The 20,257-nt window shown below is 31.4% G+C and overlaps 1 protein-coding gene across 6 annotated transcripts in view; it reads left to right on the top strand.

The window, feature by feature from the left end:
* The window catches only part of LOC119610234 (protein alan shepard), a 101,868-nt gene that overhangs the window by 71,380 nt on the left and 10,231 nt on the right, over window positions 1-20,257 (top strand). For 5 of the 6 annotated variants that reach the window (XM_037965365.1, XM_037965368.1, XM_037965364.1 and 2 more), the window contains 4 exons: window positions 12,275-12,416; window positions 12,477-12,850; window positions 15,333-15,497; window positions 15,967-16,139. In XM_037965365.1, coding sequence (XP_037821293.1) covers window positions 12,275-12,416; window positions 12,477-12,850; window positions 15,333-15,497; window positions 15,967-16,128 — 843 coding nt within the window. In that variant the 3' untranslated portion in view covers window positions 16,129-16,139. The remainder of the gene's footprint in view (window positions 1-12,274; window positions 12,417-12,476; window positions 12,851-15,332; window positions 15,498-15,966; window positions 16,140-20,257) is intronic. The other variant, XM_037965369.1, reaches the window with a different exon arrangement.

Genomic DNA, 20,257 nt, shown 5'->3' with positions numbered 1-20,257 from the left:
CTAACGCTTCGCATTTATCGTAAAGAAGCCATATGTTAACTTATCATTTCGAACATGCAAAATCAGAGTCTTTTAACTTCAATTTTAAATGAATTCTGTTGCTCGCAAACGATTGAGTTTGACAACCATCTTCATGATATACTGCCTCCAATTGGTGAGCTTCAGCGGCACCACGATAGTGATGGATCTAATGGATTTAATTTCGACAGTCCTCTCAGCATGCAATACATTCGTCTAAATACATTGATATAACACTTTTGTTTCTATCAAACTTAGAATATTATCTTGGCGCCATAGATAGTTGGTTTGATGTCTACTCGGTTGTCGTAATAAAGCTATATGTTAACGCAAGTAATCGTTTTCTTTTAAAGCGTTCAGTTATCATTTCGGTCATGCAAAATCGGGGACTTTTGACTTCAATTTTTCATGAAACCTGTTGCTCGCAAACGTTTGAGTTTGACAGCAATCTTCATGGAGTAATGCCTGCAATTGGTATGCTTCAGCAGCATTGCGATACTGATCCTACAACCACCTTAAAGTTACCGAAATCACTATCCGGTACATTATTTGACTTATCTACCATACCGTGGTATCCCCGAGTAGGGGATCATAACCGTGTTAAACGTGTAGTATCGCTTCGAAAGTCGGTATAACTTCGGTTTTATTTTTTGTCGAATATCTAAAAATGTTATAATTCAGTAATAAATTAAAATCCCGAAAAACTGACAACTCTAGGTATTAAAGTAAATTCCTTTGATTAGTAATTTTATTATAATTTTCGTATAATAAGTATTAGTAAAACTTATCTACTTATTAAATCCTTATTAATAATAGTTTTTATGTAATATCTTTAGTAATCATTAATGGTATATTATTTAAATATTAGATCTGCTCTAAAAAACGGCGAGTTCTGCAATATTTGAAACTAACCGTATTACCAAATTTGCAAATAATTAAGTATCCGTTAAAAAAATTTTCAGATTAAAGTTCTTAAAGATCGAAAATAAAACTCTGCTAAAGCAAGTACATTTTTTAAGAGCAGATCTATTACACACTAGGTACTACATATATATAAAGTACATACATAAACGTATTACTAGTAGAAATATACAAATATTATACATACATGTATTTATAGTAAAATCGTATTAAGTAGTTTATAAATATAGAGATTACTTAACAAATACAAAAGTAAGATTCAATATACATTTTTCCATTATTTACCATATTTTGGTTTATTAAGCTGATTAAAACATAACCCAGCAGTTTGGTAAAGAGTCAATGTATACGATACATACAGCTCTAAGTCGTCTCACATCACGAATGTCGTCTTTACTCCAGAATCTTCAGAAATAAAAGGCTAAAAAGGACATTAAAAAAGTTCAGAATAGGATGAAATGTTAAAAAATAAATCTAGAAAACAGCTAAGAAGAACGCACTAGATCCAAAAAGATAAATTTTGAATTAATTTTCGGATTCAGTATTCAGCTTTAGTTTTGAATATAAAATTTCAGCCAATCTTGGCCTCAACATCCCGACATAATATCACAATTTGCTCAAAATAAAAAATTGTCGGAAATTTTGACAGAAATGTAAGTTTCCAGTCACCTTTCCAGCTAGTAGTTTCTGAGATTAAAGCAAACATAAAAATAAATAGGAAATTTTGATCTAATATTAGTCCTAGATCCAACATTCCTTAAAAATTTCCGAATTTTTTTTTTTTACTTCAAACTCGGATACTACTAGCCGAATCAAGCAAAAAAACTCTCCTTTCTGGTAAATTCCCAAGCTGAAACCGGACTCAGAATGGACCTGGGACCAATATTTCATCAAAATTCCCAAAATTTTTTGGTTTTAAAGTATTTCTGTTTCCAGCCACATTCGGCTAGTAGTTTCCTAGTTTGAAGCAAAAATAAAAAAATTCGGAAATTTTTGATAAATGTTGGACCTAGGATCAATATTAGATCAAAATTTCCAATTTATTTTTTTGTTTGCTTTTATTTCGGAAACTACTTGACGAATTTGGTTCTATAGCTAGTCATCTGGGTAGCCGAGGATAGCTAGGGATAACTCTAAGTGTTAAGTTAAATAGTTAGCTTGGGACTGTCCTACCGAACTGCTGGGTTCTCAGATATTTATCGTTGTATTAATGTAAGTCATTTTGTATTATTGTTATGTTGTTTTTTTTTCTTGTTCATAATAATTTCCCTTAAGGTGCTTAATTAAAGATTAATATTTTCATTGGTTATTATCAGAAATATCCTAGTAAACCTTTTATAAGTTCTTATTATGATTTTCATATTAAAAATATTAAGACATAAAGTACTTTTCGGAACACTCCCAAAATTTTTGGCCGAAAATGAATAGTGACAATAAAGATTGTTGACTAATGTTTAGAAATAGTAATAAAAATCTGAAACCGATTTAATTAAGAATTTCACTAAAACTGTGGGCGAACATCGAACGCTTTTGGAACTTTGTAAACTTTTTAGAGATCTTCTAAACCCGAAATAACGAAGTCTTTTTTACTGCACTCATCTTTTGAGAACAAGAACAAATCAATACGATTTCAGATACCCTGTTCTGCAGTAAAGTGTACTCCAGCGAGTTCGTTATACATCTATAGATGTGAGGGGCGAGTGAGGAAAATTATCTTAACCACCACTTTCTCAATAATTCTATAGAGTATTGCAACATCTCAAAGAGTGACATCGTAATGGAATATTCTCATTATGTTTCGGCCAATCATTCACATTCAGAGAACCTCTACACTTTCAAGGCCTGGCATGATTTCTGCAGTTCATGATAGAACTCTTTCGGTTCCAAAAAACTCAGAACATTATCCTATCACCACCATATATGTATATTTGGTTCGATGTCTATTCGGCTGCTTCTATGCAACCTTTAACGCTTCACATTTATAGCAAGTAATGGTTTCCTTTTAAAGCGTTCAAGTAACATTTCGGTCATGCAAAATCGGGGTCTTTCGACATCAATTTTCCTGCTTTTGTATGAACCCTATTACATATTACGTTTGGAACACGATTGGACATTTCATGTGCGACCGGTTGGCTGTTCATGTAAACCTTGTACGCAAGATACAGCACGCATTTTTTAAGATATTTTGATGAAATTTGGACCATACATGAAAGCTTATGGAATATGGTTGACCTATCCGTTATATCCCTGAATAGGGTTTTTGAGCTTATAACTGTGTTAAACGTGAAGTATCACCACTATCGCCAAAAAAATCGTTTCATATAAGTCTAAATGATACTGCCAATTTTGATAATGATCGGTCCTCATTCGACCCTAGGCCCCACATAAAGTCACCTTCTGAAAATGACATGAAAGTCAATAATAATCCCCATATAACTTCTATTTCAGAAAATCATTTTTTTGTCAATCGTACCTGTTGGAAATCTAATCCAATCCTAATTATCCATGTGAACCAATTCTCATCTGAGGATTTTTCAGAACAATATATTACTTCATAAAGCAAAATATTTAACAATTGTTTACATAAAACCGAAAGGGCTGGCAACCATGCCCACTTTTTAGTTAAACAATTGCCTTAAATCATTTCCTAAATCAAATGCTCTTATAATTAACTGAAATTTTCAGTTGAATTAACTTCTATGTAAACTTCAAATTTGTATTTATCTAATAGAAAACATTTTCCATGTAGTTATGTATTTTAAAATTTATTGCAATAAATAAATTATTTTCCTAATAACAGTAGTCTATAGACAATTACTGTGTCTATATATATACATATATATAGTTTATTATTTACTAATTACATAAGTGATAATTTAGCTCATTTTTAGTTTTAGTTTACATTTCATTTAATTTTAATATTTTTTTCCCCCGAAAAAAAAGCAATTATGTATTCATATAAATTAATATTATAACGAATAGAATTTAGAATTCATATAAAAACAAAATTTTCCCTACATTTTAACATATTTAGTAGTAATTTATATTGTTTGATGGAAATTACTATTTTACGGTAAACACAAACAAATAGTCAAAAGTTGTAATAAAAATATAAGTAATAATAGTAATTAAAACAAATATTAATACTAAATAATATTTAGTACATTTGGTAATAACTAAATAAATTATTAAATATTAGTTCAAATAACTACAACAAAGTACAATATAGCAAATGTCCATAAATTAAAGTAGTTTTAGGGGTTAGTAAACAATCGAAAAACCCAGGCCTTCAATTTTAGTTAAAGTGTAAATCATTTAGTTAACTAGTTTAATAAGACCCTTAATGTTTTTTTTAAAAAACTTTCAACCCAACCCTTTTGTATTTGTATTTGTTATATATAACTGTTGGATAAACTTGTACAAGGTAGATGATTATTCCATAACTACTTACTTAATTACTTACTACATGCTCATTTTTTTTAACTTAATACAAATTTAAAATTCAACTCAATAACAATAACAATGTTTCTCTATATATTCTCTCTTAACGCTACTTTTGAGCCGGCCTTAAATTTACTATAAAAATGTTTAACAATATTTCCATATTATTAATAATAAACGTTTAATATAAGTTATACTATTTACATAAATTAATTTCAATTGTTAACTAATCATTTTGTAAAGGTATAATTTAAAACTCTAAATCATTTCACCAATTCATGTATTATACATTTATTCATTTTACATTAATTGTCATTATCACTATCACTGCAACACTGTTATGTATTAAAACATCTTAAAGAAATTATTGGAAATTTTTTATTAATTTCCTAACTTTTTAAAATAATTATTTAATTGTTAATTTTTTTAAGAAAAGTTAATAAAATAAAACTAAAATAAGTGGTTTTGTTTGAATTGACTAGAAAATATTGCACTTTTAAACCAAGAAACTAAACTAAAGACCTGATCATAGTGCAATAATGTACACACATATACTTACATACATATATGGTGGAGTAAACATTGAAACACTAATTTATCCCTTAGACAAGTTGACATTTTCGATCGGAATAAAAAGTCTAATTCTAGTTCTTTCATATCCCACCAATTTCAAAAAAAAAAACTCTATTAGTTTAAAAGTTATAAGAGTTTGAATAAAATAGTCTCAAAGCCAAATACAAAAACATCCATGTATGTAAACACTTAAACAAAAATCTCTATATTTTCACCATCTTTAAAGTTAGGACATTCAAATTAAGCTTTCTAAAAGAAAATATATTGCACTATCAGCATGTCAAAGAATTTTTGAGCTACTACCACCACGAGCAGAGATATTACGTTAAATATGTTATTTACTTTAATTCTACTAAGTAGGCGTGGCAGTGGGCGAAATTTTCAAGCTCATCGCAAAGTACAATTCCCACCTTTTCATTTGGCACTAATTTTATTCAAATATCTCTATTCGTTTAGAAGTTATAAACGTTTGAACAACACAGTCTCAAAGTCAAATTAAAAAACATCAACGTATGTTAAGACTTACACAAAGATCTCTATATTTTCAACATCTTTAAAGATATGACATTAAAATTTTGCCTCCTGCTAGAAAACATATTGCACTTTTAATATGTACAAGAATTTTTGAACTACAACCACCAAGAGCAGAGATATTACGTTAAATATGTTATTTCCTTTAATTCTACTAAGGAGGCGTGGCAGTAGGCGAAATTTTCAATCTAACCAGAAAGTACAATTCCCACTCTTTCATTTGCCATCAATTTTATTAAAATATATTTAGAAGTTATAATAGTTTAACGAAAACTCTTGTGAGAAATCCACCTACTAGTCGATTTTGTTCTCCTAGTACTTCATCAAATTTTGAAGGAAATTCAAAATCTGCAAAATTCATTGGAATTTTAAGTGTTTAACAAAAATCTTTATAACTCCCTTAATTTTAAAGTTATGGTTTTGAAATTTTGCAGACAGGAAGAGAAAATATTGAGCTTTAAAAAAATTTCAAAAAAATTTTGCCACGCCCCCTCGATTAAGGAAAAAGGGGCGTAAACTTTAACTCACTAAAAAACGTTTGTGGGCATGTCAATGGGCAAATTTTACATAACAATTAAAAGCCTGATTTCCGTTCTCTTACTGATTTCACAAAAATATCTCAATTGGTTTTAAAGTTATAAGAGTTTAAATAAAACAGTCTCTAAGCCAAATTCATAAACATAAATGCATGATAACACTTAAATAAAAATATCTATATTTAGATCATTTTTAAAGATACAGATACAAAATTTGGCTTTCCAGTATAACATGTATTGTACTTTCAGGTTCTGCAAGATTTTTAGTGCTACGACTACTACGACCACAGATATTGAGCATAATATGAAAATTTTCAAATTGTTGCAAGTAGACGTGGCACTGGTCGAAAATGTCTATCCCATAAGATAGTACAATTCTTATCCTTTCATTTAACACCAATTTTATAAGAATATCTAAATTCGTTTAAAAGTTATAAGAGTTTCAATAAAACAGTCTCAAAGCCAAATGCAAAAGCATCAACGTATGTTAACACTTTTACAAAGATCGCTATATTTTCATCACCTTTAAAGATACGGCATTCAAATTTAGATATTTAATTGAAAGTATATTGCAGTTTTAGCATGTCAAAGAATTTTTGATCTACTACCACCCAAAGCAAAGATATTAAGTTAAATATAATATTTCCTTTAATTCTAAAAAGTAGGCGTGGCAGTAGGCGACATTTTTAGTCTCTCCAGAAAGTACAATTCTCACTCTTTCATTTGCCATCAATTTTATTAAAATATCTTTATTCGTTAAGAAGTTATAACAGTTTAAAGAAAACACTTGTGAGAAATCCACCTACTAGTCGATTTTGTTCTCCTAGTACTTCATCAAATTTTGAAGGAAATTCAAAATCTGCAAAATTTATTGGAATTTTAAGTGTTTAACAAAAATCTTTATAACTCCGTTAATTTTAAAGTTATGGCCTTGAAATTTTGCAGACAGGAAGAGAAAATATTGAGCTTTAAATTATTTAAAAAAAGTTTTGCCACGCCCACTAGATTAAGGGTAAGGGGGCGTAAACTTTAACTCACTAAAAAGCGCTTTGTGGGTATGTCAATGGGCAAATTTTTCATCAAAATTAAAAGCCTGATTTCCGTTCTTTTATATGCCACTGATTTCATTAAAATATCTCAATTGGTTTTAAAGTTATAAGAGTTTAAATAAAACGGTCTCAAAGCCAAATCCATAAACATAAACGCATGTTAACACTTAAGCAAAAATCTCTATATTTTGATCATTTTTAAAGATAGAGCTATAAAATTTGGATTTCCAGTATAACAGGTATTGTACTTTCAGATTCAGCAAGATTTTTTGCGCTACGACAACTACGACCACACAATATGAAAATTTTCATATTGTTGTAAGTAGGCGTGGCATTGGACGAAAATTTCTTTCCATTAAGAAAGTATAATTCTTGTTCCACTTACTAATCGATTTTGTTCCCCTAGTATAGATATATATACACACAATCGTTTATATGCCACCAATTTTAAATATATTTTGAATTCGTTTAAAAATTATAAAAGTTTGAATAAAACAGTTTAAAATCCATATACAGAAACACATTTTATTTCAACTTTTTTGAACATAAATCTTTATATTTTGATAATTGTAGCACTCCGCATTTTAAAGGGAAGCTTATAACATGCCTCTGCTCCTTCTTCGGTGGTATTTAAGACTTTATTTAGCTTTTCACAATCATTCAGAATACAAAGTTTGGGATTAATAGATTTTCCTTGATTATCCACTCACATTTGTATTCAGCTCTCCATTCTTAATCATTCACTAAAAACTATTAACAAAAAAGTAAAAAAAAAAAGAAAATAAAAGTTATTTATTAATTGTAAGCTCAACTATTAAATTATTACTAATAATATAAGTGTACGTCTATTTGTGAATGCATAAAAACAACATAAAATTTTAAGTACTTTTGCAACTACAGTAGTTTTTCGATTTAACGAACCTATATGTTGTCAGGCCTGTTCGTTAAATCGAAGAGTTCGTTATATGCAGTACTAACTCGAAAGTGTCTTTTGAGTACATAAATAATTAAAATTACATAAAATCTAATTTATAAAAATATGTTCCAGGAAATATAATTTCTTTAGACAATATTTTATAAGAATTTTATGAAAAACTAGCAATTCATATCACAATGTAAAAATAATAAAGAAATTTGAAAAAACTCTGTTTATTTTGTATAACTAATCTACGTTCTGGAAAAGCACTCGGACGACATAATTCTTAAAGAATTTTAAACCCAATGGCTGGAACTGCGATGAATCTGAACCTGGCCTCAGAATTCCTTAGGAAATAGATTAATGTAAAGTTATTAAAGCGTTTCATTGTTTTCATTCTTTGAGATATCTGAACCCAAAGTTTTTTAAAATATTTTTTCCTTTATTTCACAGCTATTCCTGTAAATATCCTTTTTCCAAAAGAAAAACTATTTATATTGTTTATTCTATAACATGTCGTTTCTTACAATTTCTTAGAACTGATTTTTATTGGAAAAAATTATGGTCACTGTGGGGACTTGTTAGTTTGGCGAAAAATAAAAGCGAAATATTAAGGTATACGATTGGCAAAGTCTTTTTTTGAACACCAATTTCTATGGTTTTAAATTCTGAGGACAAATTCGGGTTGAGCACGAGCTTCTAGAAAAGTATACTTTGGCCTCTCTAAACATTTTTTGTTCCGATTTTCTAATTCGATCAACATTAGTTTTTGCGACATTAAGGATTGTAGATTTGATTATCTTATATTTTTGTATAAATCTTCAATAAAAAAATCTCAGATTATCTAGATTCTTCATTTTACTAAATTAGAAAAAATCAACTCTCGAAATCCATATTCGAAAGCAATGGAAAAGTAAATACCCCTCCTAATAACGTCGAAGCTTTTCTGACATGATTTTTAGTTATTTTTGTTAATTTAACTCTAATTTAAATTATTTTATTTATATTTGTTCGTTAAACTGAGTACCAAAAATTATTTTTTGTTCGTTATGTAAGGTACTCAATGTAAAAATATTGATAGTTCGCTAAATGCGATGTTCGTAGAAACGAATGTTCGTTAAATCGGAAAACTACTGTAATTAAAAATCAACGTAAAGTTACGAGTGTAATAAACAAAAATAATTTACAATTTGTTATTTGTATTGCAATAAAACAAAAGCAAAAACAAATTTGGAAAATAAACGTCATATTCAAATTAGACAAACTAAAAAACTGAAAGACAGACAGACAGACACATACAAAAGTACTTGAAATTTATGTATTTTGTTTTTATGTACTTTAATTACAGTTTAAGTATGTTTTTACTAATTAAAAAGCACTTACAAATTACGCATACTACTCTACAACTACATTTTCATACAAAACATGAAAAACAACAAAAAAGGGAAAAGTAAAAAACAAAATAAATACTAAGTTTTAGGTATTAAAATTTACTACCAACATATGTTCATAATCTCATATACATACTTTTACACAAACTATACTAATTTATATAACAATCATACATACATATATAGAAATTGTACATTTACAAGTGTATAAGGATGGTCGCCATTTTTGAGGACTCCAAAAAAGTTGTTAATGTTCTACACTAAAATGAAAATTTCGTCAGTTCAAACATAACATTTCTAATAAGACATATTTGTAGCATTTGCTCAGCCATGGTTCTTTACACCAATTGGATATGTAGGACCATAAAGAAAAACTAGATGCGAACTAAGACTGAACTAGAAACTAACTGAATTATAACTAGAACTGAACTAGAAATGAACTAGAAATAAACTAGAACTGAACTAGAACTGAACTAGAACTGAACTAGAACTGAACTAGAACTGAACTAGAACTGAACTAGAACTGAACTAGAACTGAACTAGAACTGAACTAGAACTGAACTAGAACTGAACGAACTACTAGAACTGAACTAGAACTGAACTAGAACTGAACTAGAACTGAACTAGAACTGAACTAGAACTGAACTAGAACTGAACTAGAACTGAACTAGAACTGAACTAGAACTGAACTAGAACTGAACTAGAACAGAACTAGAACTGGACTAGAACTGAACTAGAACTGAACTAGAACTGAACTAGAACTGAACTAGAACTGAACTAGAACTGAACTAGAACTGAACTAGAACTGAACTAGAACTGAACTAGAACTGAACTAGAACTGAACTAGAACTGAACTAGAACTGAACTAGAACTGAACTAGAACTGAACTAGAACTGAACTAGAACTGAACTAGAACTGAACTAGAACTGAACTAGAACTGAACTAGAACTGAACTAGAACTGAACTAGAACTGAACTAGAACTGAACTAGAACTGAACTAGAACTGAACTAGAACTGAACTAGAACTGAACTAGTACTGAACTAGAAGTGAACTAGAACTGAACTAGAACTGAAGTAGAAGTGAACTAGAACTGAACTAGAACTGAACTAGAACTGAACTAGAACTGAACTAGAAGTGAACTAGAACTGAGCTAGAACTGAACTAGAACTGAACTAGAACTGAACTAGAACTGAACTAGAACTGTACTAGAACTGAACTAGAACTGAACTAGAACTGAACTAGAACTGAACCAGAACTGAACTAGAACTGAACTAGAACTGAACTAGAACTGAACTAGAACTGAACTAGAACTGAACTAGAACTGAACTAGAACTGAACTAGAACTGAACTAGAACTGAACTAGTACTGAACTAGAACTGAACTAGAACTGAACTAGAACTGAACTAGAACTGAACTAGAACTGAACTAGAACTGAACTAGAACTGAACTAGAACTGAACTAGAACTGAACTAGAACTGAACTAGAACTGAACTAGAACTGAACTAGAACTGAACTAGAACTGAACTAGAACTAGAACGAACTAGAACTGAACTAGAACTGAACTAGAACTGAACTAGAACTGAACTAGAACTGAACTAGAACTGAACTAGAACTGAACTAGAACTGAACTAGAACTGAACTAGAACTGAACTAGAACTGAACTAGAACTGAACTAGAACTGAACTAGAACTGAACTAGAACTGAACTAGAACTGAACCAGAACTGAACTAGAACTGAACTAGAACTGAACTAGAACTGAACTAGAACTGAACTAGAACTGAACTAGAACTGAACTAGAACTGAACTAGAACTGAACTAGAACTGAACTAGAACTGAACTAGAACTGAACTAGAACTGAACTAGAACTAAACTAGAACAGAACTAGAACAGAAGTGGAACAGAACTAGAACAGAACTAGAACAGAACTAGAACAGAACTAGAACAGAACTAGAACAGAACTAGAACAGAACTAGAACAGAACTAGAACAGAACTAGAACAGAACTAGAACAGAACTAGAACAGAACTAGAACTGAACTAGAACTGAACTAGAACTGAACTAGAACTGAACTAGAACTGAACTAGAACTGAACTAGAACAGAACTAGAACTGAACTGAACTAGAACTGAACTAGAGCTAGATCTGTACTATACCTGAACTAGAAATAAACGCAAGTTTAAAGAATTTCCATTTAAGTTACTAAAATCAAAATTTTTCCCTGAAAAGCCATCCTAATATTTGCATACATATGAAAACACTTGCATTTACATCAAATACATTCATTTACATACATTCAAAAAGAAAACACTAACACTACGCTTAAAAAAACATTTAAATGTGTGAATATATGAACATAAAATGAAAAACAAACAAAATTAACTAAAATTCAACTACTTTTTTCTTTCTCTCTCTCTTTTTCTCTCTTAAAAAAAATAAAACCAAAAAATGAAAAACAATAAAATGTAATATTTACATAATGAACCTGTTATAACTTTGTTTTTTGGCATCGTTTTTACTTATATGTGTCTCTGTTTGTAACATCGCTACCACTGTACACTGTACTACTACCATTTCTACTATAAAATAAATAATAACAAACACATACACACACCTATACACCACCACCACTTTGATAAACCAACAAATACACCTGCATCTCTTGAAAATTAAAATACACACACATAATGCTTTTTTTGTTGTAACATTAAATAAATTCAAATGCTTTGTGTTGTTGTGTATAAACAAAAATAACTGTTAAAATGTATTTGAATGTGTGCGGCCAAAAATTTTACTACAAATTACATAAAAACACAATATTTAATTCACATTTACTACAACTACTACTACCCTTTCAAAAACAACAATTACAACAACCACAATAAACTAAAAACAACAACAGCAACAAGAACAGGATCCCACAAATTTGTATATTGCTAATTTGCCAGCAAATTTCAAAGAGACCGATCTGGAAGGCATGTTATCCAAATATGGACAAGTTGTATCCACTAGAATTTTACGTGATGCTCAAATGAATTCAAAGGGTAATAATTAGATGATTTAATTATTTTAACTATTTTGCTAATTCAATACTAAATTAATAGGTGTTGGTTTTGCTCGTATGGAAAGTCGTGAGAAGTGTGAACATATTATTGCCATGTTCAATGGCACAACTATACCGGGTGCCAAAGATGCTTTATTAGTTAAATTTGCTGATGGCGGTCCAAAAAAGAAGAATCTCTTTAAGGCTCCCGATCAGGGTGCCAGAACGTGGCGTGATGTCTCGGCCGAGGGTATTCCCGTAACTTACGATCCCACGGCCATGCAACAGAATGGTGTTAGTGTTAATGTTGGCACTCCGATTGGTGTGCCATATTCACGTTTCGGTGCTCCTCAGGTGGGCGGTTATCCAATGGCTGGTTCACAATGGATTCCTGGTTATATGATGACACAACCGATCACTCAGGTAGATGATCAGGTGAGTTTATGTGTAGTAAAAATTTTGATAGTTTTATTTTAAAAGTGCGAACAACTGATTTAGTAAAATCAAGAGAATTAATATAGATGTAGAACATAATTAGAACAAAACTAGAACAGAACTAGAACTGAACTAGAACTGAACTAGAACTGAACTAGAGCAGAACTAGAACAGAACTAGAACAGAACTAAAACAGAACTAGAACAGAACTAGAACAGAACTAGAACAGAACTAGAACAGAACCAGAACAGAACTAGAACAGAACTACAACAGAACTAGAACAGAACAAGAACAGAACAAGAACAGAACAAGAACAGAACTAGAACAGAACTAGAACAGAACTAGAACAGAACTAGAACAGAACTAGAGCAGAACTAGAACAGAACTAGAACAGAACTAGAACAGAACTAGAACAGAACTAGAACAGAACTAGAACAGAACTAGAACAGAACCAGAACAGAACTAGAACAGAACTAGAACAGAACTACAACAGAACTAGAACAGAACAAGAACAGAACAAGAACAGAACTAGAACAGAACTAGAACAGAACTAGAACAGAAATAGAATAGAACTAGAACAGAACTAGAACAGAACTAGAACAGAACTAGAACAGAACTAGAACAGAATTAGAACAGAACTAGAACAGAACTAGAACAGAACTAGAACAGAACTAGAACAGAACTAGAACAGAACTAGAACAGAACTAGAACAGAACTAGAACAGAACTAGAACAGAACTAGAACAGAACTAGAACAGAACTAGAACAGAACTAGAACAGAACTAGAACAGAACTAGAACAGAACTAGAACAGAACTAGAACAGAACTAGAACAGAACTAGAACAGAACTAGAACAGAACTAGAACAGAACTAGAACAGAACTAGAACAGAACTAGAACAGAACTAGAACAGAACTAGACTAGCAGAACTAGAACAGAACTAGAACAGAACTAGAACAGAACTAGAACAGAACTAGAACAGAACTAGAACAGAACTAGAACAGAACTAGAACAGAACTAGAACAGAACTAGAACAGAACTAGAACAGAACTAGAACAGAACTAGAACAGAACTAGAACAGAACTAGAACAGAACTAGAACAGAACTAGAACAGAACTAGAACAGAACTAGAACAGAACTAGAACAGAACTAGAACAGAACTAGAACAGAACTAGAACAGAACTAGAACAGAACTAGAACAGAACTAGAACAGAACTAGAACAGAACTAGAACAGAACTAGAACAGAACTAGAACAGAACTAGAACAGAACTAGAACAGAACTAGAACAGAACTAGAACAGAACTAGAACAGAACTAGAACAGAACTAGAACAGAACTAGAACAGAACTAGAACAGAACTAGAACAGAACTAGAACAGAACTAGAACAGAACTAGAACAGAACTAGAACAGAACTAGAACAGAACTAGAACAGAACTAGAACAGAACTAGAGCAGAACTAGAACAGAACTAGAACTAGAACTAGAACAGAACTAGAACAGAACTAGAACAGAACTAGAACAGAACTAGAACAGAACTAGAACAGAACTAGAACAGAACTAGAACAGAACTAGAATAGAACTAGAACAGAACTAGAACAGAACTAGAACAGAACTAGAACAGAACTAGAACAGAACTAGAACAGAACTAGAACAGAACTAAACAGAACTAAAACAGAACTAAAACAGAACTAAAACAGAACTAGAACAGAACTAGAACAGAACTAGAACAAAACTATAACAGAACTAGAACAAAACTATAACTGAACTAGAACAACACTATAACTGAACTATGCTTTCTGCTGCTCAACCAGAATACAATCAATACAATAGAACAGAACTAGAACAGAACTAGAACAGAACTAGAACAGAACTAGAACAGAACTAGAACAGAACTAGAACAGAACTAGAACAAAACTAGAACAAAACTAGAACAAAACTAGAACAGAACTAGAACAGAACTAGAACAGAACTAGAACAGAACTAGAACAAAACTATAACTGAACTAGAACAATACTATAACTGAACTATACTTTCTGCTGCTCAACCAGAATACAATCAAATTAAAGAACGTATTAGTATTATTCCTGAGTATACTTGTTATGTTAATCATACGCAACCATGACCCAGTAAGAAAAATTTATGTATTTTAACTTTTAATGTTTCATTTCTTGGCTCTTTTAATTTGACTAATTTTTCGTATTCATAAATATTCCACGCGTTAACTTTTAATTTAAACAAATATTTATAAAAACAAAATTAACTAAATTATTCAAGAACATAAACTTGACCTTAACATCCATCAACGTGTATTGCAGAAAGTATAATTTTATTTAAATTAATTCTTTACCCTTTCTGCTTCAGTTATATTTGCACTTTAGTTAAAATATATTCATTTTTTTTCCTCTGGTTTCATAATATTTTATTTATGTTTTCTGTAATGTAAATATTTTTTCCAAAAAAATATATAAAAATATGTATTTATAGTATATGCAAATGGCTGCTGCACCACAGTTGAGTGTTGCTTCCTATAAACCAGATGCTGTCAATCAGGTGCAACCACGCGGTATATCAATGATGGTTAGCGGCGAAACAGGTGTACCATACGGTACAATGATGCCACAATTGGCAACATTGCAAATTGGCAATTCGGTAAGTAAAAATACTCTTCAATAACTTTCCAAAAACATTTTTATGTTTTATTATTTATTTATTTTTCTCACAAGTAACCTACAAACTACTACCACATCTCACCAGTAATAAATATAAACAAAAACTTTCGTTTATTTTCAAAAAAAAAAAAAATATGTTTTAAAGAACAAGAACAATATTTATGACAAATTTCAAAAAAAAATGCAAACAAACACTTGAAATTTCTTAAATGTAAAGCACTGTGTTTCATTTTATTATTGTATTTTTCAATTGAATATTCATTAAACAACTTTCATCATACATACATATAAATAAATATTTATGAAACGTAGTAGAACTTTTTTGGTATAAATTTTAACAATAATATTTTCTTTATTTCCTGTTCATATTTATTGTTAACTTTGGTTTGTTTTGTCTTTATGTTTTTAAATTTTCATTTGATTTTGATTTTTGTTTGTTTTTTTTTTAGAATTTCTCTCCATCATTACAGTATATTAGTCCAACTTATCCATATTATGCACCACCTACAATTATACCAACAATGCCAATGACAGATTCTGAGCAGGCTAGCACAGCTGCATCACCCGATGAGGCATATACGCAGTATCCACATCCAGCCGCTCCCAAATAGGTTTTCGCGAGGTGAGTGCGTGAGTGTGTCTATTCATAATTTGTTTTTTTTTTATTTCATGTTCACAAAATTTTTATTAGGGTTCTATTTTCAACATTTTTATTAAAATCTATTAGATTTACAAACGATTTTAGCTGGATATAAACTGAATTTAGTCAATTGGCTGATTTGTTGTTTTATTTTTTTTTTTTTTTTTTGTTCTATTTTTGGTGGGTACAAGTAGAAAATTAAAATAATTTTAAGGTTTTCTGCATGTATTTTTTATTTTAAGAAAAATATTTACAGTGGTACCAAAAGCTTGAATCACGCTAGATTTTTATAAAAATATTTTAAGGAGAAGTTGAACAGAACTAGAATAGAATAGAACATAACTAAGAACATAACTGGAACAGAACTAGAACAGAATTAGAACAGACTAGAACAGAACTAGAACACAACTAGAATATAACTAGATTATAACAGAACGAGATCTACAAGAGGACAAGCAGAACTAGAACTGAACTAGAACTGAACTAGAACTGAACTAGAACTGAAACTAGAACTGAACTAGAAACTGAACTAGAACTGAACTAGAACTGAACTAGAACTGAACTAGAACTGAACTAGAACTGAACTAGAACTGATCTAGAAACTGAACTAGAACTGAACTAGAACTGAACTAGAACTGAACTAGAAACTGAACTAGAACTGAACTAGAACTGAACTAGAACTGAACTAGAAACTGAACTAGAACTGAACTAGAACTGAACTAGAAAACTGAACTAGAACTGAACTAGAACTGAACTAGAACTGAACTAGAACTGAACTAGAACTGAACTAGAACTGAACTAGAACTGAACTAGAACTGAACTAGACTAGAAACTGAACGAGAACTGAACTAGAACTGAACTAGAACTGAACTAGAACTGAACTAGAACTGAACTAGAACTGAACTAGAACTGAACTAGAACTGAACTAGAACTGAACTAGAACTGAACTAGAACTGAACTAGAATGAACTAGAAACTGAACTAGAACTGAACTAGAACTGAACTAGAACTGAACTAGAACTGACTAGAACTGAACTAGAACTGAACTAGAACTGAACTAGAACTGAACTAGAACTGAACTAGAACTGAACTAGAACTGAACTAGAACTGAACTAGAACTGAACTAGAACTGAACTAGACTGAACTAGAACGAACTAGAACTGAAACTGAACTAGAACTGAACTAGAACTGAACTAGAACTGAACTAGAACTGAACTAGAACTGAACTAGAACTGAACTAGAACTGAACTAGAACTGAACTAAGGAACTGAACGACTGAACTAGAATTGAAATAGACTGAACTAGAACTAAACTAGAACTGAACTAGAACTGAACTAAAACTGAACTAGAACTGAACTAGAACTGAACTAGAACTGAACTAGAACTGAACTAGAACTGAACTGGAACTGAACTAGAACTGAACTAGAACTGAACTAGAACTGAACTAGAACTGAACTAGAACTGAACTAGAACTGAACTAGAACTGAACTAGAACTGAACTAGAACTGAACTAGAACTGAACTAGAACTGAACTAGAACTGAACTAGAACTGAACTAGAACTGAACTAGAACTGAACTAGAACTGAACTAGAACTGAACTAGAACTGAACTAGAACTGAACTAGAACTGAACTAGAACTGAACTAGAACTGAACTAGAACTGAACTAGAACTGAACTAGAACTGAACTAGAACTGAACTAGAACTGAACTAGAACTGAACTAGAACTGAACTAGAACTGAACTGAACTGAACTGAACTAGAACTGAACTGAACTGAACTAGAACTGAACTAGAACTGAACTAGAACTCAACTAGAACTGAAGTAGACCGAACAAGAATTGAACTAGAACTAACTAGAACTAAACTAGAACTAAACTAGAGCTGAACAAGAACTGAACTAGAACTGAACTAGAATGAACTAGAACTGAACTAGAAATGAACTAGAACTGAACTAGAACTGAACTAGAACTGAACTAGAACTAGAACTGAACTAGAACTGAACTAGAACTGAACTAGAATTGAACTAGAACTGAACTAGAACTGAACTAGAACTGAACTAAACTGAACTAGAACTGAACTAGAACTGAACTAGAACTGAACTAGAACTGAACTAGAACTGAACTAGAATGAACTAGAACTGAATAGACTGAACTTAGAACTGAACTAAGAACTGACTAGAACTGAACTAGAACTGAACTAGAACTGAACTCGAAACTGAACTAGAACTGAACTAGAACTGAACTAGAACTGAACTAGAACTGAACTAGAACTGAACTAGAACTGGAACTAGAACTGAACTAGAACTGAACTAGAACTGAACTAGAACTGAACTAGAACTGAACTAGAACTGAACTAGAACTGAACTAGAACTGAACTAGAACTGAACTAGAACTGAACTAGAACTGAACTAGAACTGAACTAGAACTGAACTAGAAACTGAACTAGAACTGAACTAGAACTGAACTAGAACTGAACTAGAACTGAACTAGAACTGAACTAGAACTGAACTAGAACTGAACTAGAACTGAACTAGAACTGAACTAGAACTGAACTAGAACTGAACTAGAACTGAACTAGAACTGAACTAGAACTGAACTAGAACTGAACTAGAACTGAACTAGAACTGAACTAGAACTGAACTAGAACTGAACTAGAACTGAACTAGAACTGAACTAGAACTGAACTAGAACTGAACTAGAACTGAACTAGAACTGAACTAGAACTGAACTAGAATGAACTAGAACTGAACTAGAACTGAACTAGAAACTGAACTAGAACTGAACTAGAACTGAACTAGAACTGAACTAGAACTGAACTAGAACTGAACTAGAACTGAACTAGAACTGAACTAGAACTGAACAGAACTGAACTAGAACTGAACTAGAACTGAACTAGAACTGAACTAGAACTGAACTAGAACTGAACTAGAACTGAACTAGAACTGAACTAGAACTGAACTAGAACTGAACTAGAACTGAACTAGAACTGAACTAGAACTGAACTAGAACTGAACTAGAACTGAACTAGAACTGAACTAGAACTGAACTAGAACTGAACTAGAACTGAACTAGAACTGAACTATAAGTGAACTATAACTGAACTATAACTCTGAACTAGAACTGAACTAGAACTGAACTAGAAACTGAACTAGAACTGAACTAGAACTGAACTAGAACTGAACTAGAACTGAACTAGAACTGAACTAGAACTGAACTAGAACTGAACTAGAACTGAACTAGAACTGAACTAGAACTGAACTAGAACTGAACTAGAACTGAACTAGAACTGAACTAGAACTGAACTAGAACTGAACTAGAACTGAACTAGAACTGAACTAGAACTGAACTAAACTGAACTAGAACTGAACTAGAACTGAACTAGAACTGAACTAGAACTGAACTAGAACTGAACTAGAACTGAACTAGAACTGAACTAGAACTGAACTAGAACTGAACTAGAACTGAACTAGAACTGAACTAGAACTAGAACTGAACTAGAACTGAACTAGAACTGAACTAGAACTGAACTAGAACTGAACTAGAACTGAACTAGAACTGAACTAGAACTGAACTAGAACTGAACTAGAACTGAACTAGAAACTGAACTAGAACTAGAACTGAACTAGAACTGAACTAGAACTGAACTAGAACTGAACTAGAAACTGAACTAGAACTGAACTAGAACTGAACTAGAACTGAACTAGAACTGAACTAGAACTGAACTAGAACTGAACTAGAACTGAACTAGAACTGAACTAGAACTAGAACTGAACTAGAACTGAACTAGAACTGAACTAGAACTGAACTAGAACTGAACTAGAACTGAACTAGAACTGAACTAGAACTGAAAGAACTGAACTAGAACTGAACTAGAACTGAACTAGAACTGAACTAGAACTGAACTAGAACTGAACTAGAACTGAACTAGAACTGAACTAGAACTGAACTAGAACTGAACTAGAACTGAACTAGAACTGAACTAGAACTGAACTAGAACTGAACTAGAACTGAACTAGAACTGAACTAGAACTGAACTAGAACTGAACTAGAACTGAACTAGAACTGAACTAGAACTGAACTAGAACTGAACTAGAACTGAACTA

Source organism: Lucilia sericata, unplaced genomic scaffold (assembly GCF_015586225.1).
Source record: "Lucilia sericata isolate MDLA Ls3-8-SP2 unplaced genomic scaffold, ASM1558622v1 Contig001142F_arrow, whole genome shotgun sequence".
Lineage (NCBI taxonomy): Eukaryota > Metazoa > Arthropoda > Insecta > Diptera > Calliphoridae > Lucilia > Lucilia sericata.
The sequence above is the reverse complement of the archived record's forward strand: the minus strand, read 5'-3'. Positions and strand labels throughout refer to the sequence as shown.